General features: G+C 53.9%; 1 protein-coding gene across 8 annotated transcripts in view; it reads right to left on the bottom strand.

Annotated features, from left to right (window-relative positions):
• Positions 1-20,742, bottom strand: part of RERE (arginine-glutamic acid dipeptide repeats) — a 262,460-nt gene that overhangs the window by 5,298 nt on the left and 236,420 nt on the right. For all 8 annotated transcript variants that reach the window (XM_082653708.1, XM_082653709.1, XM_082653710.1 and 5 more), the window contains 7 exons: positions 5,325-5,487; positions 4,233-4,325; positions 3,515-3,714; positions 2,545-2,706; positions 2,094-2,207; positions 505-1,823; positions 187-409 (listed from right to left, as the gene is read on the bottom strand). In XM_082653708.1, coding sequence (XP_082509834.1) covers positions 187-409; positions 505-1,823; positions 2,094-2,207; positions 2,545-2,706; positions 3,515-3,714; positions 4,233-4,325; positions 5,325-5,487 — 2,274 coding nt within the window. The remainder of the gene's footprint in view (positions 1-186; positions 410-504; positions 1,824-2,093; positions 2,208-2,544; positions 2,707-3,514; positions 3,715-4,232; positions 4,326-5,324; positions 5,488-20,742) is intronic.

Below are 20,742 nucleotides of genomic sequence, written 5' to 3'. Positions count from 1 at the left end.
GGCCCTGCAGTGGCGGGGCACCCGGGGCCCGGATGGGTCCGCATATCTGGGACACAGAGGTAATGCGGGTGGCTGCCGAGAGGACGCCAGGCGGTGGCGGCCCACCCCCGAGGCGAGCGTGGGGACCAGCCCTCGGGAGCCCCCCCCCCCCACCCGGAGCAGAGCAGGCTGCCCGGCCCGACTCACGGCCGCCCGCTCCGCCTCGCGCTCCCGCTCGCGCTCCCGCTCGCGCTCCTTCTCTTTCTCCTTCTCCCGCTCCCGCTCCTCTCGCGCCTTCTGCTCAGCCTCCCGTTTGGCCTTCTCGATGGCCTCCTCCCTCTTCTTGGCCAGCTTGGACCCCGCCAGAGGCATGAAATACAGGTCTGTCCGCGCACATGAGTTGTAACCCCGGTCCAGGTGTTTGTAGAACCTGAAAAAGGCCCGGGTCTCGCTGGGGTCCCTGCCGAGGCCCCAGGTGCCCAGCTGTCCCTGCCCCGGACGTGCCCGGTTCCCGGGGACCAATACCTGGCGGACTGGCTGGCGTGGCTGGGGGTGTCCACCACAGTGGGCTCAGGGGACGGGCTCCGAGGCGGGGGAGGGGGGCTCTCGGGCTCCTCAGCTTCGTCCAGGGCCTCTTCCTTGACCTGGACGGTGGGGAGTGGGCAGGCTGCCCCCCCAGCTACGCTGCCTCCCGCAGCGACGGGGGCAGAGCAGGGCGGCTGGGCCGAGGGGCCAGGACCCGCTGGGGGGGTGGAGGTGGAGGGGCAAGTCGGAGGGGTGATGGGAGGAGGGGCTGCGGGGGCAAAGGGGTGCTGGGCGAACGGGGGCTGGGGGGGCACCTGGTGGAGGCCCGCGGCGGGGTGGGAGGCAGGGGCCAGGCTCTGGCTCTGGGTCAGCACAGGGGGCTGGGCGGGGGAGGAGGGCAGAGGCTGGCTCTGGGGCATGAGCTGCAGGGGAGGGGGATGGGCCGAGGGCGGGTGGTGCGTGGACAGGGAGCTCAGGGGCTTCAGGGCCGGAGGGGGCGGGAGGTTGGCGTTCATGGAGAAGGGCGAGGGCCCCGAGAGGTGAGGCGGGTGCTTGTGGGCCTGGGGCGCCGGCAGCTGGGGGATGGGTGTGGTGGGCGGGGGCTTGATGTGGGGCATGGCCAAGGGCGCAGGTGGCAGGGGCTGCTCCCGAGGGGGCTGCGGGGGCTGCAACGCCGACTGAGAGGCGGGCGGCTGCAGGGAGGCGTGAGGGTGGGCCGCCGCCTGGGAGGCCTGCGGAGGGAGGCCGAAGGGCTGCGGGGGGCCTGGGTGCTGCAGCAGCGGCCCGGCCTGGAGGCCATGAGGGCCGGGTGGGCCCTGACCATGCAGGGGGGGCTGGGGGTGGGGCGGGCCCGGAGTGGCGGCGGACGGCCCGGTCAGCGGCTGCAGCGGGGGGTGCGGTGAGGGCAGCCGCTGTGGGTGCAGGGCAGGTGCCTGCTGGACATGGGCGTGGGGAGCGGGAGCTGAGGGCGCCTGCGGCTGGGTGGGGGGCTGGGAGGTCGACGGGGAGCCCTGTGACGGGGCGGTGGTGGCGGGCGTGGGCCCTGGCGTGGGCGGCTGGGCGGTCCCCGGCGCGGCCGACGAGGGAGCTGGAGCGGCCCCACTGGGAGCCTGTAAGGCCGGGGGCTGGGCCTGCAGCATCTGCTGCTGGGCCGAGGAGTCGGAGTCGCTTTCGTTGTCCTGGGGGCTGGGGATGCTGGGGGACGTGCTACGATTGTCCTGGTCGATGTCTTTGGGGTCACTGCTGCCCTCATCGTTGACGCTGCGGCTGTCTGAGCTCTCGCCCTCGCCTTCGGACGGCGAGTTGGGCCGGCTGATCTCCTAGGGCCAGAGAGGGGAGGGCGGACGCTCTAGGGGGAGCTGGGGCGCCCTCTGCCCGGCCGCACAGTGAGGTTTGGCAGATGAGGCAGCACGCGTGGCTCCGGGGACCACGGGTCCTGCCCTGACCCGGCCAGTCTCGGGGGCCGCTCTCTAGGCCCCTCCCTGGGAGACGGGACACGACCTCTGCCCAGGGAGGATCTGGGCTGGGGCTTCTCAAGGGACATTAGCTTCCATTAGCGGTGACGAGCGCGGCTCAGCCACAGATCTCACCTGGGTCTTTGTCTTCTTGGAGCTGGTCCTGTCGGCCTCGTCCGTATCAGAGGCCACCTTCTCCCGCTGGCGCTTGGTGCTCTTCAGAGGGGACGAGGCTTCCTCCTTCACCTTCTGAGGCGGGAAAGCCCACAGGGAGACTCAGGCTGAGGCAGCCTCGGGGGGTGCGGGTGACAGCTGCTTGCTGACGCCTGGCCCCCCGCACGCCACGCTCCATCCCCGAAAACAAGAAAGCTCTGGAAGGGGCCAGTGTCTGGGGATGGGAAACTCAAGGCAGAGGTGGCCCCCAGAGGTCCGTGCTGGGAACCGCGTGGACCCCCATTCTCCAGGCCCCAGGTCAAGGCACTGCTGGTGCCCAGGAGGCTCCACGAATGACTGAGGGACACGGGGAAGCTGAGCACCGACTCCAGCAGCCCGGGTTTCAAGGGGAGGGTGGGCCCCAGCACCTCACCTTGGCCGACTTCTTCACCGTCTCTGCTTTACTGTCGTTGCTGGAGGTGCTGGCAGCGCTGGGGGAGTTCCGGCCGCTGGAGCGGATGTCTTCATTGATGGGCGAGGCGCGACCATCAGGGCTGGCTGGCTGCTTCTTCCGACCACTGCGCAGTGTAGACATCTGCCCACCCCAACCGGAGGCTGGTGAGACTGGGCCCCAGTTCCCACACCGGCCACCTGAGCCCCAGTCCCAGGCAGGAGCCTCCAGAGCAGGTCCACCAACAGCCTCATGGCAAATCCCAGACCCTGGCCAACCACGGGGACCCCTGGCTGTCCCTGGCTGCACAGGGGTCACCATGGAGCGAAGAAAGGAGGGGGTGAACGGGCGGGTTTACATGGAAAAGAGGGCGATTCTCAGCTTACACAAGAAGCGCTCGTCTCCAGGAACTGTCCTGAATGAGGCGAGCCTGCCTGAGGGCAGAAGTCGGGAGGGCAGCCCTACTCCGTGAGCTACCCCGAGGGACAGTTACACCTAAAGTCAGTTTTAAGTCACCTCACCCTTTCTGTTTGCTCCATGTTAACTGCCCGCTCCTCCCACCAGATCCAAACACACACACTTGCTGATTTCACCTGACAGGATGGAAGTGACCCAAAGAGATGAGCTGTCAAATAATGCGCTCAGCTCCTAAAACCACCAGGCCTTCAGCAGGTTTCTGCAAAGCCATGGGGGCTCGGAAGAGACAGGGGTACAGCAAGTCACACTGGTCTACCAGCTCCCCAAGGCAGGTGCAAGGGAGGGAGAGAACAGAGAGCTCTTCCCAGCCCCACAGGCAAAAAGCTAATTAATGCCTTCGGGCAAATCATTTCACCTTTGGGGGGTCTGCTTCTCTACCCAAAATGAAACACACCTACCATCCTCCTCCTGATGGGCGCAAGCCCCCAGCAGGAACCTGGAGAAGCAGTCTGGCTGCCTGGCCATGGGGACTCACCGAGCCACGACTCCGTCGTGTCCTCATGCTATGTTTCCCACTGGGCCCATCGTCTTCCTCTTTCACAGGTTTGAACATAAATGGTGGGGGGTCCACGGGCTTCTCAATGGGGGGGAGCTCGCCGTATTTCTTGAAGTGAATGCGGCAGTCTGTACAGAGCAGGATGTTCTCCCGGCCCCCGTGGTGCCAGTCTTTGGAGGCTGTGCAAGGGAAGAGGGGCGGGGGGGTGCCAACCTCGACAACCAGCGCCCCTGGGGACAGGCATCGGAGCAGGGAGGCCCTTCCGTGGGCTCAGCTGACCCCAGCGTCACGAGAACCATGTAGCGCTGAGCTTGGACAAACACCTGTCACCCAGACCACAGAGGTACTAGTGTCGCCCTGCTCTCCCCTGCAAGGGAGAGGACTTCAGGCCTGCCCACCACCCGCACCTCATCTCAGGAGACCCAGGAAGAGCCGGCAGCAGGCTCCCAGGGAACACAGGCCCCAACCCTGAACAAGCCTGTCCTACCCACTGGTCGGCACTCCATCCTGAACGCTAACAGGAGAGTCAAGTAAAACAAAGATCTTCAACTTTCTAAGTAACCCTGAAGACAATGCAAATGTCAAGTCAATGACCGCCCAGACAGGCCTCCAATTCGACTCCCCGAACGTGCAGAGCCGGAAGTGGCCGAGCCCGGCCGTTCCAGCGCAGGCGCCCTGCCCACCAAGCCGCACTTACTGGTGCTGAAGCAGTGGCGGCAGGCGTAGCCCTTCAGCTCCTGCTCGCTGTCCTCACTGTCGAAGTCATCCTCACTGGCTGAACTCAGGTCCACTGGGAACGATGGGCACGCAAGGGGGTGGTGGGAGACACCGTCAGCTGGGCCAAGACTGGGACCACCTGTCACCTCTGGCCTGTCCCAGGCTCTGAGCCAACAGTCAGGGTGGCCCAGCAGGCCACAAAGGACCACTCTGAATGAAGAACTCGTGTATGAGGGGTGATACCCGAGGGTCTGCCCTGCCACTCCGCGGGGTGCCACTCCGCGGGGGGGGCTGCTGTCACGTCTCAGTCCCGGGGTGGCTGGCACCGATGCCCACAGCTGGTGGACGTGAACAGGGCCAAGTGCACCTGCGACGCCCTCCCTGACACCCTGAGGAATTCCCTCTCCAGCAAGCCCTAGCCCCTCCGGCCCTACTGGATTACTTCTTGTTTGCATGAGCAACATAAGCGACCCTCAGGCTGAGTGCCCTGGGCCAGGGCAGAACCACAAGGCACTACTCTAGTTTTCAGAGGTTAAGAAGGTGTGGGCTTCACTGTCATATCAGATTGCAAGTCACAGGGGACCAAGAGGAGAATCCCAACAAAGCAGCAGGAAGGAGAAGAAAACATTCATCTGACCGCACTGCAGCCACCACACAAGTGCAGTACACCCTCGGCTACGGGGAAACGTCCTCTGGGTCACCAGTAACGCCTCAGGCCAAGGCCAAGACTTACATTTTTGTAAAAGATGATGTTGAGTTTAAGGAAAATCTAAATGTACGAATAGTTTGCAGAACTCTCCCTACCAAATCCCCCGAGTCAGTGAGACACTCAGGTCAGGCTTTGTACTTCCCCCCATCTCTCTCACACACACACACACACACACACACACACACACACACACACACACACACACACACACACACACACACACACACACACACACACACACACACACACACACACACACACACACACACACACACACACACACGAGCTGTGCCAGGGATGCGCACGAAAGCAGGCCCACCCACAGCTGCGACACGTGCCTGCGTGTGCACAGCCCCCACTTACAGAATTCACTGGACGGGGGTCTGGAGGGCGTGTTGACGGGCGTGGATGCAGTGCGGGTCTTAATCCTCCTGAACACGGCCTGCCTGCGGTGCCTGCGGTGAGCCCGGGAGCTGGCTGCTTCCGGGGTTTTCTTCCAGTAGTAATAGAAGGTGATGAGCTCTCCCTGCATGAAAGAAGGGACGGCTGTGAGGGAAGCACCCTCGCCCCAGCACTGCCTCTTGCGCTGTGAGCAGAGGCTGGCTTTACGACAGCTGCCCGGAGGCCCGCACTCCCTCAAGACACACCTGCAGAGCTGCCAGGCCACTGGGGCCAGCCCCTTGGAGCGTTAACTTCTAGACATCAGGAACATTCATCTGCTCAACAGGTATCTGCTGGGTGCCTATGTGCAGATGCCGCCACTGCTCTAAGCACTGGAGGTGCATCAGTAAATCACTGACACAAAGGAAGACCCCTATCCTCCAGCTGTGTGTGTGTGTGTGAATGGGTGCACACACACAGGATGATCTCTTCACAGCGTTTCAGTGAATCCACAAAGGGGTGACACGGAAATACCCGGCCAGTTAGACCATTCCAGAAACCAAAGCAAACAACTGAGGTGGCAGGAACTGGGGCCAGGAGGAAGGTCAGGAAGAACAGACCCCAAACCCAGGCAAACTGCTCTACAGCCGAATGCCCACCCTGGACAAGCCAGCACTGGGTGCTGAAGGCGAGACCGGGGCCTGGCGAAAAAGATTAAGAGTGGACACAGCACACTGTGGCGCTGGGTGGAGATGAAAGGCCACATGTCACGAGGTCAGTGTTTCAGGCCAAAGGAGCTCCTCGTTTCATGCATGGCTCAAAAGAAAGGGAGGCAAGACATCTTTCTAAAAAATACAGCAAGTGGACATGAGTCCAAGTACAACTTGAAAAAAAAAAAAAAACAAGAGCATTTTTGGCACTCCCAGCCCCAAGGGGCTCATCTGGCACACCGTATGTGTACACACACGGGTGGGGGTGGGGGATGGTCGTATGGTGTGTTCCACTAACACTGGCTGACAAAAGACTGTTTTCTTAAAACAAACACCCCAAGATAAAGTGCCTCTACTTGGAATGTTTAAAAAACAGTTCAAAGAGACTTCCCTGGTGGTACAGTGGTTAAGAATCTGCCTGCCAATGCAGGGGACATGGGTTCCAGCCCTGGTCCGGGAATATCCCACGTGCCGCAGACCAACTAAGCCTGTGCGCCACAACTACTGAGCCTGCGCTCTAGAGCCCGCGAGCCACAACTACTGAAACCTAAGTACCACAACTACTGAAGCCTGCGCGCCTAGAGTCCGTGCTCCCAACAAGAGAGGCCACCGCAATGAGAAGCCCGTGCACTGCAATGAAGAGTAGCCCCCGCTCACCACAACTAGAGAAAGTCTGCGTGCAGCAGTGAAGACCCAACGCAGCCAAAGATAAATAAATTAAATAAATTTATTTTTTAAAAAACCCAGTTAAAACAGTGAGAGAGGCTCGATCACACTGATCTTCCGTAATTAAATCAATACTGTAGAAAGTCAGTTAACCTGACAGACGGTATCTTGGGACGTGTCCCTGGCAGCGGGGGTGGCAGGGGGTGTGTGGTGGTGCATCCTGCACCTGAAGGTGGGAGCTTCTTGGCCAAAGCCCACTCTGCCTCACAGGAGGCTCTCTGCCTTGGGAATGGAGGGGCCAAAAAAGATAAGTGAAGAGTCTGTCCTCCAGTGACCTGAGGTCTAGCTGCAAAGACCAGTGTTAAGAAGACTGAAAGAGACAGAGCAGCACAGGTACCACACAATGAACCCCTGGGACTGGCAGAGTGCCCAGTCAGATGAGGTTCCCATGAACACACCCCCAGAAGGAACGGCCTGGGAACCCAACGGCAAGTGAGCTGGGAGAGCAGTGGGCAGATCTGAGGTGGGGACATGGCTTCCGCAAAGCAGGTGACGCACGTGTGCTGAGTACTCACTACTGAGAGCTAGATTCTTTGTGCATTTTCTTTCTTTTTTTTTTTCTTTTTGGCTGCATTGAGTCTTTGTTGCTGTGCATGGGCTCTCTCTAGTTGCGCCGAGCGGAGGCTACTCTTTGTTGCAGTGCGCGGGCTTCTCACTGCGGTGGCTTCTCTTGTTGCAGAGCATGGGCTCTAGGCACGTGGACTTCAGTAGTTGTGGCTCGCGGGCTCAGTAGTTGTGGCTCACGGGCTCTAGAGCGCAGGCTCAGGAGTTGTGGCGCACGGGCTTAGCTGCTCGGTGGCACATGGGATCTGCCTGTACCAGGGCTCGAAACCGTGTCCCCTGCATTGGCAGGCAGATTCTTAACCGCTGCGCCACCCGGAAAGTCCCATCTCTGTGCATTTTCTAAGACACAGAACCACAGCTGTCATCGGACCCCTAAAGGATCTGTGATTCAAGGACTCCTGACCAGCTCCCACAAGGCTACAGCCTGTATCCCTTGGAGCTGTGGCTGTGCTTCAGTCTTTCCAAGCACCACTGAACGAAACGCTAGGGACTGCCAGTGTTTTAAGAGATGAAGCACGACCCCAGGCCAAGGAGGCCAGGAACCAGCCTCCAAGGACGCTTCCCACCCCCTTTTCGGTTCCATGAGATGGTGACTGAACAACAAGGGAAAATGTAGGAACTGCCCTTGGATTTCCACTCTATTACACGTTAGACCACAAATGCAGGCTATATGATGGTCCCCATGGTGAGTGGAGTATCCTGAGCCCCTAAGGTCACGATCTAAGAAACCTCCCGGCTTCTGCTTCTTTACTTCCTACCTTCCTGACTTGGAAAGTCATTTATCTATACTGATCTTTTGCTGTTGGCGGGCTCAAACTCATAAGTCCACTAGGGGATTAAGAGACCTGTGCTGACATAAAAGTGACCTGGCTCTGGTTTTCCTATGAGAAAACACAGAACAGAAGCCAAGGCAGGTCAGCGTCACCCTTCAAACACTGTGTCAGAGTGCCGTGCTTCATCAGTTCAAAAGGGCAGCTGGTGCAGTAAATCACGGCCCAGTCCCAGGGCTGGAAAAGAGAATGAGGAGATCCAAAGTGGTTCCTGTTCCTCCCACCTCCGCTTATAGCTGAGGCTGTTTTAGGGGTCAAGGGTGACAGAGGCCTCGGATGGTGGAAGGAAACAAAAATGGGCGAGACGCGCTTCCCCTGCCGATGCAGGGGACACGGGTTCGTGCCCCGGTCTGGGAAGATCCCACATGCCACGGAGCAGCTAGGCCCGTGAGCCATGGCCGCTGAGCCTGCACATCTGGAGCCTGTGCTCCACAACAGGAGGGGCCACAACAGTGAGAGGCCCGCGTACCGCAAAAAAAAAAAAAAAAATGGGTGAGAAACCTGGAGGGGAGGCACGACCACCAGCGTCTCTGTCACACCTCGGTCTGACCTGAAGGCTGTGAACAAGAGACGCCCTGACGTTTCTGCAGAGCCCTGTGTGCACTACTGACTCACACGGTTATGAGGGATCCTTTCTATTTCTCACACATGAATGTTCTGAAAGAGCTTCAAATAGTATCAAAAGATGGTATGGGGACTTCCCTGGTGGCTCAGTGGTTAAGAATCAGCCTGCCAACACATGGGACACGGGTTTGAGCCCTGGTCCGGGAAGATCCCACATGCTGCAGAGCAACTAAGCCCGTGCGCCACAACTACTGAGCCTGCACGCCACAACTACTGAAGCCCGCGCTCTACAAGAAGAAAAGCCAGCGCAACTAGAAGCCCGTGCACCGCAATGAAGAGTAGCCTCCGCTCGCCACAACTAGAGAAAGCCCGCGCACGGCAACGAAGACCCAACGCAGCCAAATATAAAATAAAATAAAGTAAAATAAAATAGAAACAGCTTTTAAACAAGGAGCCCGGAACAGATTCCACCATCTGAGTTCCAAGGATCAAAATGACCAAGTCTGAAGGACTGTTAAAATTAAAACAAAAGAATATAAATTTCAAAATTCAGGAAGACAGGGGAGTGACGAGGAATCTCATACACTGCTGGTGAAATGAAAGGGTCGAACCACTTTGTAAAACTGTGTGGCAGTCCATATGACCTAGCAAATGATTCGACTCCTAGGTGTTTACCCCAAAGGAATAAAAACATATGTGCACACGAAGACTTTTATACAAGTGTTCATTAAAACTTTACTCTCCACAGCCAGAAACTGGGACCAAGTCAAACAGCCCCTCAGCAGGAAAACGGATCAACGTATTATGGTACACCCACTCACAAGAATACCACTTGGCAGTAAAAAGGAACAAACTACTGATGGGTACAACCAGTGGATGAATCTCAAAGACATCATGTTGCATGAAAGCAGCCAAACACCAAAGGGAACATACAGACTGTACGATTCCATTCTAGAAAAGACAAATCTGTAATCACAAAAAGCAAATGAGTGGTTGCCTGGAGTCTGGAGCATGAGGGGTAGGCAACGGAGATCTTTTGGGGTGATGGGGCTGGTTCTATACATCGATGGTGGTGGTGTTACATGGATGTATATTACATGGATGTATACAGTTGTCAAAACTCACTGAACTTGTGCACTTCAAGTGGGTGCATTTTTACGATCTATACGGCATGCACACCATACATCAATGAGTTGACTATAAAAGAAAAAGAAAAAAATCCAGACCAGGTTTTATCAGCTGCCTCTCAACCACTGTAATGTCTAGGAAGGGATTAAACATTGGAATGGAGCAAATCTGGGAGGATTAGAAACAGTATATTGGTGACTGCATGGGTGGCTAGGTCATGAGCACAAACAAAAGAATACGTGGGGGAAAGCTTTCGTTCTACAAATAGGGAGTGAAGCAGCTCGAGGCCTCACCAGGAATGAAGTCAATTGAACTTTAATCAAACATGCATAGCGTGTGCTGTGGAGACCCACTGCACATAAATTCAGGGAAGAAAAGCTGCTGCAGAAATCAATAGCTTACTGAAACATTAACACAGGCAATCACTGATCAAAAGGCAGCTCCACAAAGGCAGCCTTGCAAATGAGCTCCTGCTTGCGTTGCAAGCGCACATAGAGGCATAAACGCTGTCGACACGAATGGCCTGTAATGATCATTTTGTCCCCAGTGCTCGAACCTCATCCCGCAACAAGGCCTCACAGTCAACAAGCCTCGCGTCTCGGGGCAGAACTGCACAGGCTCAAGGAACTAAACTGGTTTAGTGCCTGGGCAAAGAAGCAAAGGAAGGGGCTGAACTCATCTCTCAGAAAAGCCGGCGTGCAGCAACGAAGACCCAACGCGGCCAAAAATAAACAAACTAACAAATAAATAAAATATATATATTAAAAGAAAGAATGGATAAACAACAAGGTCCTACTGTATAGCACAAGGGCTATATTCACTATCCTGTGATGAAGCATAATGGAAAAGAATATTAACAAAAAGAACGTCTGCATGTGTGTAACTGGGTCACTTTGCTGTACAGCAGAGATGGGCACAACATTGTAAATCAACTAAACTTCAATTAAAAAAACAAGATAATTTCTTTTTCTGAAGTAAGATGAGCTACATGTCTTCTCTCTAAGGGACCTTGGGGAAATGAAAGCATAGAAGAGACTGTTGAAGAGGAAGGCGCTGTAGGCACTTCAAGTATCAAAGGTTCGTTGTCAGCGAGGACGTCTGCCCCCAGGACCGTCACAGAGCAAAGCTCCCCACGCCCCAGGTTCTCTCCCCGCAGCCCAGCACGAACTCCCCAGACACGGGCCCTCTGGGAGGCTAGTGTGGAGGCAGAACAGGCAGTCAAGTATTTTCGTCCCATTGCTGAAGCCTAAGGGTCTACCCAAGACTGAGTCCCATTTGCTGCAACTGTCACGTAATCATTACTGCTACAACCATCCACGGAAGTCTCAACCCTCCAAGGTGGTGGAAGACGAGGTCCAGGGATCCCCGCCCGCACACCGAGTCCAGGGCTGCCATCTACGATCAGGTCCTCTCTTTACAAGCCAAGGGAGGCCTCAGTCTTTTGTAAATAACCCTGTACACGCACACCTCACTCTCCATTCAGGGTACACAACAGTGTTCCCTTCTCTTCCATTCTGACAACACGGTTCTGTGAACTGGCAGAAAACGATGCCCACTGGTCTTCTGTTAAGCTGTATTAAGCAAGGCCCTGGAAACCAGTCTCCTGCTTCCGGAACACGCAGGGAGGCAGGTGGCTAATTGAACCCGGTCCCTGCACTGTACTCAGTGCCCCCGCACCTGCCTCAGGAGGTACCCAGTGGGGGGCGCCCACAAGTGCCCCTTCTGCTGGTGAGGGGAAAGGGACTTCTCCTTTACCAAAGTTTCAACAGGCACCCTCCTCTCCTAGCCAAACACTGCCTACTAAGTGGGGGAGGGCTGGGGAGACGACAGAAGAGACGGGATGGAGCGGCAGGCCTGGAGCTGCTCATGACGATGGCATTATAAACAGTTTCTTCTGAAGCGATTTTGCAGGCACTTCAAGGCCACCTGCCACAGTCAGCAGACAACGTGGTGGACAGGCCCCACGAAGTGGCAGCTGACCTTCACACGCCACTGACACACCCCACTGCAGGGGTTAGAAAGTAAGCGCTCAGAAGAAATTATCTTATTTCTCTAAGACATATTATTAACTGTTCAGACGCTAAATGAGTATTTTAACTTGAGTATGTGGAGCAAGCACCGCTAAGTGATCTGCACACAGCGCCTGAAGTCAGCAGGCCGATGGCCAATTGGCATCAGACTGGTGTTCCTCTGCTAAAACTTGTTTGAAGAATGCCCTTCAGTCGCCATCTGGCTCCTTCTTTGGTGGTCCAGGTAAAAAGGGTGAAGAAACCCACCACTATGGAGCGATCTAAAGCTTTAAAAAAAAAAAGTGTGTTTTTCCAGGGAGAAGGTCCAGGAAGCAATGAGTAGTTATGAAACAAGGCCCCAAACCCAGTGGGGCAGGAGGGAGAAGGAAACATGGCACAGAGTTGCTTCGAGCTGCTTCATTCCCCAACCCAGGGCCCCAGGAAATGACACCGTGGCCACTGGAGCTGGTGCTAGGAAGCCTGCCTGGGACGTGTCTCCTGGGAAGAGCTGCTCTAACCGGAGCCGAGCTCAGGCCCTCTGATTTCCATGGCCACCTCTGCCTGGGAATTACAGCTGCATTGTTTCTTGGCAAAAACTACTAATTCAAGGGTAGTGAAGCAAGTCAGTTAAATTTCCTGTCACAGACTCCCACGCAAGTCATTCTTTCCCTTCACTCCCTGAGGATTCAAGGGCTGAATCTGACAACTGTTTAGAACATCTGAGGTGAGCAGCCGGGCACTGGGTAGAACCGTCCACTGTCTTTAGGGGCAGCCACCTTTACAAATCTTTTTCCAGCAGGCAACTGGTTGTCTTCCAGCAACAACTCTGGTAATTAAAGCAATGCTGTCCTGGGCTCCTCCTTTTGTTAACCAACCGAATCCCCTAATCGCTAAAGGAGCCCCCAGCCAGCTGGCTCTGCTGCTAATTGTTAAACACCACCTCTGTGGTCTCGGAGTGCATCTGCGAGGACGATGACATGCTTGAAGGCGCACAGCAGAAAACCACAGCCTCTGACCTAGCAGGCCATGCGGGAGGAAGCCCCACGCGAGGGGGTATCCTGCTTCGGGGCAGGCTCCCGACGCTCCTTACCCTCTTTACCCACATCCGGCTCCTTTCCTGGAGAGACGAAGGGAAGGGAGGAAAGGCAAGACTTTGGAAGTCCGGGAAGGCCTCCTGGGTGTAACTGGTTAAAACGACAAGGCCACGTGAAGACACTCAGAGATATTCCTGAACCAAGCACTCTGCTGCCCCTGTTTAAAATCTCAATTGTGCAGGGTAAAGGAAAGAAAAAATTCTTTTCTTTTTTCTTTTTTTTTTAAACAATTACCACCACTACATGTGAACATTGTGAAGGAATGGGAATAGATCTGGGTTTTTTCAACTCAAAATTGTAGAGATTTCCTAAGCTCTACACTTCTTTAGCTGCTGACCTCAGCCACCTGCAGATCCTTCCTCTGGTCCCACACCTTCACGCGGATGTCCAGACCTGCGGTCCTGGGCTGGCTTGTCCCCTTCCACACAGAGACTAGGTCAGTCCTCCCAAAGCACAGCTCTGACCTCGTCAACTTTCCTCTCTGAATCACTGAAGGCTCCTCGAGGCCTACAGAACAAATGCCCAGCTGCTTCGCTGCTTCCTCCAGGCCTTTCCCTCTGTCCCCAGAAGACCTTTTGACTGCATTCCCCACCTCTCATGGTCTCTGGCTTATGCCAATCACGACGGCCAGTCCCTGTTCCTCGGTGCTTTCCTGCTGCTGGCGGGACGCAGCCCCGTGAACCGCTCACTACTCTGTCTCCTTGATGTCCGGTCCAAGCCCTCCTCACCACGCAGGGCTCCGGCCATCCCAGATGTCGTCGTCTCCTCGAAGCCCTCCTTCACCCGTCTCGCCAACCACGAGGCCGTCGCAACGTCGTCTCACTCCTCCGTGCTGTACACACAGGCTCTCCCTCGGACTGCAACCACGAATGAGCTTGTCCAGCTCCCCAAGTCTATGTCCACCTCATCTGTGGGACCCACCCCAGAGGTCTAGGGCATCATCTTGAATATAATGAGTATTCAATAAACATCTGACAGAATGAGTATTTCTTGAGAACTAAAAGTCACTGGAAACAAACACTAAAAGGGTAAAACTTTTCAGAAATGGACAAGATTGCCAACTTTTTATTTTGCCAAGTAAGGTCACTGAAAACAACTGCCTCATCTCACCATTATTTCACAAAAGAAATGACATTATCCCTAAAAAGCAGAAAAAGATAGACAATCTCCAAATAAGGGTTCCTTAATTTGATATTTAGTGTTATGCAAAATGACTACATTGTTCTTATTTTTCACTTCCCACAGGCCAGTGAAAACTGAATCCTTGCGCGTGCGTGGTCACTTGGAAGCAGCTGCTCTAAAGGTGGGCGTCAGGGCTGGCGGGAGGGTGGGCTTAGGAATCCAATGCCACCACTTCCTCACCAGCAGCCTTACTTACAAACCAACAAACCACCTTTTACTGGGCTATAAAATCTGTAATAACAATAGCTAAGCACGATAAATATGCACTTTCCCTACTTCAACATTTAACCTTCATAGTACCCTCGCATCTTCATTACCCCCGCTTTACAAATGAAACAACCAAGCCACAGGGAGAAGAGGTCATAGCTTCAGTTGGCAGCCCTGGGGGTCTGGCTCCAGTCTTATGTTCTTAACCACTCTGCTATGAAGTAAGGGGAAACAGCAATTTTTTTTTTAAAGTCAGAGGCTCAAATTTGGGTTAACTTTGATCTACAGAGTTCATTTCTATAGTATCTTAAACCCACTAACTGGAGCCTGGATAGTGGTGGCTGAAGAGCACAGAGGAGCACTGTGCATCCCTGATCACAACAGGCAGCCGGCCTTCCCCCCATGAATTACAGAACCGCACCCGCCTGAAGCAACTCTTGGGGGGACCAAGGTCAGACACACATTTGGTAGGCACGAGTGCACAGTCAGAATTATGCACAAGCCCAGAGAAACATGTCCTACTTCCCATACCGAGAACAGACAGCAGGGACAAGACTGGACGGACTCTGGGGGCCCACTGCCACGGGCACCCTCCTGACCAGCTCGCCACGCCTTGGGCCGTCCAGGGGCCCCTGTTCCAGAAGCCCTCTGTCCACTTCTCGCTCTAGGCTACAAATGTCACAGACCCGTGCCGAGCAAAGGGCCTTCACACACCTCTTCACCCCAAAGCAGTGACTCTTCATTCCCCAAGGAAGCTTGAGAGTTTAGATCCTGTAGAGTCCCTCAAGAAAAGACTTCTGCACATGCTACAGGGCATCCTTCCAAACTACTTCCAGCTAGAGGCACGTAATTAAAGCGGCGACTTCCAACTGTGACTCATGGGCCACTCAGGGGAGCCCATGAGCCTCCACTCTTGCTGCCTCCTCCCCAAGCGGCTCCATTAAACCACCAACTGAGCCCCCGCAGAAGGTTCTGCCACTTCACCAAAAACAACAACAGTAACCAAACGTAAGTAACAGGTCTGGAAATGGCTCATTTGAAGACACAGATCAACACCATCACGAATTGGTCTAAAGCCCAGCCTGAACTGAAGGGCTCCCAGCCACGTGCGGGGCCCACATCAGCCTCTGGCACAGCACGTGACCAACCGCCTTTGCTTAACACGGATCCCCGCAGAAGCGCCCACAGGGGGGGCCTTTATTTTTGGTTTTACTGGGGTGTTTGTTTAAATACAGACTGTTAACATTTTCAATATAATAACGTCAACACCAGGAGTCTCGTTTTCTCTGTAGGGCCTCCCAAACCTCAAGAATTCATTCACTGAAATAGGTTTTCTCTCCCACAAGCTGAATACTTCATTATTTCCTGAATTCACTTTATTGGGGTTCAGCAACAGGGCAAGTGGGATTTCACCGCCATTGGGTCTATCACCACATCACCCTTCTTAATGTTTTCTAGTTCCTGTAACAAAACCACAATTCTACCAGCAAAGGGGGAGAAGAGAGAGGGGAAAAAGAAAGCCATAAAACTGTTAAAACCGCCATTCTCTGTCTCGTAAACATTTTTCTATTTATCGGACTTTCATTGTCTGTGCAATCTTATTATCCCTGCACAGTATCAAAGTGACATCCGCCAGGGTCACCCTATAAAATATACATTGGCAATGCAACATTTAATGACAGGAATGGGACAAAAGATGAAGGATGGGAGAGGGTGGCATGCTACAGGACGTTTTAAAGGGATCATCAGTTATATCTGTGCATTTCCCGAGGTGATAACTGAATAACGGGGCTGGAGGGAAAGCCATTTTTGAGCTCAGAAAGGACAGTCAGGAGACAACGTGTTTGTACTGGAAAACCTGTAATGACTGCCAGAGAACGAGAGCAGCTACTGTAGCAACACTGCTTCTTCTATTTTATGCTTTTTAGGGACACACAGCAAATTATCAAGTACAATCAATTTCTGCAAGTTGAATTTTGAAATAAAGGATAGACTTCCTCATTACAAAGAAAGGAGGGAAAGGGGTATTTAGTTTTGTCATTCTATCACATTTGTTTAATAAAAGGAACAGAAGCAAAGATTGCTCTTCAAAGCACAAAAACACAGTTACAGTACAGCATCCCAGATGCGAAACGTGCCATGTCTTTCACTTGATTTTTGGATTTAACCTAAGGCAAAGATCTCCGAAAAATCCAGACAAGCCTGCAAACCAAACCTGTGCTTCTCTGTGCTCCCGTCTCTCACACGCGGCCAGCAGTTGCTTCATGGCAGCTTTTAGCACAAAAGAACTCCAGGGAGGAGGCCGAGGGGTCAGCAGCTCTCTACACACAAGCTGTTCCGGCTGAGGTGTCCCGCCCCCCAATTCCTGTGCCTGTTCCTTCATGGTTAGCTCCTAGGAGAGGAGGTGAGGGGACCTCAAACTCCTCCACCTGTGAGAAGACTGCCAGCAGGGGAGGCGGAGGACACCAGAGTTTGCTGGGGGGTAAAGAGAGTACCAATGAGGAGCAGCAGTGTGGGAAAGCGGTAAGGAAACCGGCCACGCAGGCCCCTACCAGTGGGGGCCACGTCTCCCAGCTGATCCTAGCAGCTCTGGGTGGCAGATTTCCACACGGGTTTCCTCACCACCGCTTCACTACGACCCAGGAGAAGCAGCCCAAGTCTAGAACACCTCACAGATGCCTGGGGTGCAGGACACTTAGCTCACCTGGGCAGACGAGGTGGGAAGAAAGGGGACCACAGGATGGACAGACAGCTGCCGGCAGAACACGAGGGGAGCACCCGCCCCCCCGAGGCCCCCCAGGAAACAGCCTATGCCACCCCCCATGAGGTTGCCATCGGAGGAAGGAAAGGTCACTCAGTCTGCGCTCCCAGGACGAGCAGGTGTGCTGGGCACCGTGACCACAGCTGCTCCGGGTTCCAGGGGGTCTCCAAGCATCGTGCAGGTGACTCACACGAACGCGCTCGCTGTAGCTCAGAACACACGTGCAATGTGACCCACCAGGGCTTTGGGCTGTAGTTTATGAAAACGACTTGCGGATCCCTCGCCACAGCTCGTGGTGTGGGCTCGGAGGGCTCCCCGTGCCCCCGGCCCGGCCCAGGTTCCTGTCTAGGCCTCCTCAGGGCTCCCCGTCAGGGGCTGGGGGGCTGGGCGGCTGGCCCCTGCGGCAGGCCGCTGCAGGTGTGGAGCCTGTGAGGACGCACGGGTGGGTCGCTCCTCTCAGGGGCCCCTTAGGCTCCCTTGGCAGCATCCCCAGCCCGAAGGGGCTCGGGAAGATCATGCTGCCACCGTGGGGCTGACTGCCCAGAGGGGAGCTGGAAGCTTCCTTGGCCATCTGCCCAGAGGGGAGCTGGAAGCTTCCTTGGCCATCTAACCCACGTCTTTAAAACACTGGATGGAGCTAGATCTCTGAAACAAACTGTATGGTAGGGACGACTCTCTAGGGCTGACTGGGATCTCTTCCCTCTTGGGTGACATGCTGCTAACTTATAATCAGCACGCCTTGTGTGCATCAAAATCCCGCAATCTCATTCTGGAGACAAGCCACCAATGTTGCCATCCTGGGTGGCTGCAGTCACCCCACTCTAGCTACCCCCTCTCCCCTGGACTGATATGGGGTGTGGCAGGAAGAGGGAGGGGTGCTCCCGGGGGATACCTGGACCACTCCCTTTTATTTTAGCCGCGCCTCGCGGCATGTGGGATCTTAGTTCCCCAACCAGGAATCAGACCTGTGTCCCCTGCATTGGAAGCGTGGAGTCTTATCCACTGGACCGCCAGGGAAGTCCCCCAAACTACTCCCGACTTTATGTTGAGACCGGCCCAAGACGTGAAGGTGTTCTTGGCCCACTCTTGGGAAATTTTCCCTCATGCCCCACGTGTTGCTAAAAGGTCACTCTTGGGCACTGGCCTTTTGTAACAAAAAGTGACACAAAGGGAAGACACTGACAGATGAGCTCTGCATTCTTATTACCTAAACCTGAGTCCCAGAAACGACGCTAAAAAGTCAAGAAACTTTTCATTAATTCAAGAGCTTTAAAATCTTAAAGCGTTTCCAGTCGCAGAAAGCCTCAGAAACGGCCTTTATCCAGTTCTGCTTCACTTCCCCGAAGAAGTCAAAACCCTTTGCAGTGAAGGAGAACAGAAAGGTAGACATTTCTCTGTGAGGCGACTTCGGGCTTGAGCCCATGGCCACAGGGCCCTACTCTGCCGAGAGAGCAGCCAGAGTTGGGGCAGAGAGCAGGACTGCCAAAGAGACATCCCTCAGGCGCTGGTCCCCATTTTAAAAACGGAGAATAGCACCTCACTCATTGAACTGTGACATTAAGAAGAGTTGATGCATACAAAACACTTCGGACAGTGCTTGGCCTACTGTAAAAGATACATAACTGTTGGTCACGACACTGAAACAAACCAGAAAGTCCCAGTGGTGGTAGCAGCTACAATGCCTGTTCTTTTGCCTGACTGGAAAATAACTGTATCACAGTCACAAACAAAACACGAAGTCCTAAGAGAGAGCAAGCAAACGCAGCATTTCTAGAAACAGCAAAAGCATTAAATATTTTTAAAAATTCTGACTCAGGATAAAAAAAAAAAAAAAAAAAAAAGCAGAATTGAGCTGAAATGGGTGACGAGTACAACTGTATTCAAGAAGCAACAGGGACCTGAATGGTTCAAATGCTTACACTGGCCTAAGAGATGAACTCGCTGTACTTGTGGGCTGGCCATGCCCATCCCTGGGAGCCACAGGCACATAGTCGAGCCCTGGTAATGCCAGAAACCTCACCAGTGTGGCCAAACGAGAACCACACATCCCAGGTCACCACCTTCTGCCACAAATGACCACTTCTCGCCTGCACCCATTAACCCACGTGCAGCACAAACCACAACAGCACAATGAGCCAGAATCTAACCTCGAAACCAGCGACGCCAACACACAGGCTTCAGGAGGCAGCACCCAGTGCTGTACCGGGTTCTCCCCAGCCCTCCACGACTAGCTATGTGTCCATGGGAAGGCTCGTTAACCTCTCTGAAACTCTATTTCCTCATCTGTAAACTAGGGAAGGTTCAGTGGTAGCTCCCTCCTTTACAAGGCTGTGGTTAGGACTGAAATGCCTAAGAGGGGCCTGACACATATGCTTAATAAATGACAGCCATGATGTTTATTCTCTTTCCATTTGGGAAAAGGACTAGAAACTTAAAACTAAGTTCAACTTAAGGGACTAGTTTAATTAACTGAATTAAAAAAACAATCTTCCAAAGAATGGTTTCTGTAACTGACTTCCTTCTTCTAATGTGTTCCCCCTCAAACTAGACACTTTATATAGTCAAAGAATAAGGGAATGTTAGGCGTAGCGAATGATAATGGTGTTCTGGGCAAGTTCATGGTATGAAAGACAGCACAGGTCAAAGGTCAGCATTCTCCCCAAAGCTCCCAAGTAGAACCACCAGAACATATACCTACCTAAAAGCCTCACTGAGGCAACTGAAAAAGTCCTGTATCTGCCCAGCAGCAGCTTCCATTCTCAGATAAGCAGCACGAGAATGAGAACATGTAGTATCACTACTCATTTCAGCAGGAATGAACTAAGAGAATGGACCTGCTAATCTGCAGCAGACTACTCTGGGGTTTACCAGTTGTCCCTATACTTCAACGCAGAATTAGCTTTAATAGACAAGTTGGAAAGGTCCAGCTTGGGGGACTCGCAACACCCCATTATTTAACTTCATGACACCGTCACTCCACTCTTAAAAGTCCCAAAGAACATTAATTACAGTGAACTTTGTTAGTGAACTTTAAAAATACTCTCTTATGAAAATGTGGAATATAATAATGTCCCAAACCCCAGAATGAAAACTGCTGGCTTAGATCACAAACTCTTTAAGCAGAAAGAAAGTTGAAAAGACTCTCCAAGAGTTAAAGCTAGAAAGAATCTGTGTTTCTTTTTTTTTCCCCCCCTCCCCTCCGCGCCCAAGAATCTCTGTTTCTGATGCTGAGCTGAGGATGGGAAAAAATGTACAACTCGCTGTGTCACCCCACAGCATCCCTGGGCCCACTGACTCGGGGGGTCCGGGCTCCACAATCTATTCCACGTTGTGGCTGTCTCTCTGCCACTCCGTGCTGTGTAATCAGGGAATGTGTGAGCTGGGATGTCTGTGAAGTTCAGCCTACTCCTGAGTTACGTATGTCCTCTTCCCACTGTCCCACTTTTGCCCCTCAGGACACCAGGTCAATTCTACAATGCTCTCCCACTAAAGGGACTGTGCTGATATGCCCAGAAAATTAATGTGCTGTTCTAGATGCTTTGGGGGTACTAAAGCACCTACATCCTAACACTGTATTAATAATTAAAAGTAGGGATCCTCTCCTGGGAACTCAAGCAATCATTTC

This window comes from Grampus griseus (assembly GCF_964374135.1).
Source record: "Grampus griseus genome assembly, chromosome: 1".
Taxonomy (NCBI): Eukaryota; Metazoa; Chordata; class Mammalia; order Artiodactyla; family Delphinidae; genus Grampus; species Grampus griseus.
The sequence above is the reverse complement of the archived record's forward strand: the minus strand, read 5'-3'. Positions and strand labels throughout refer to the sequence as shown.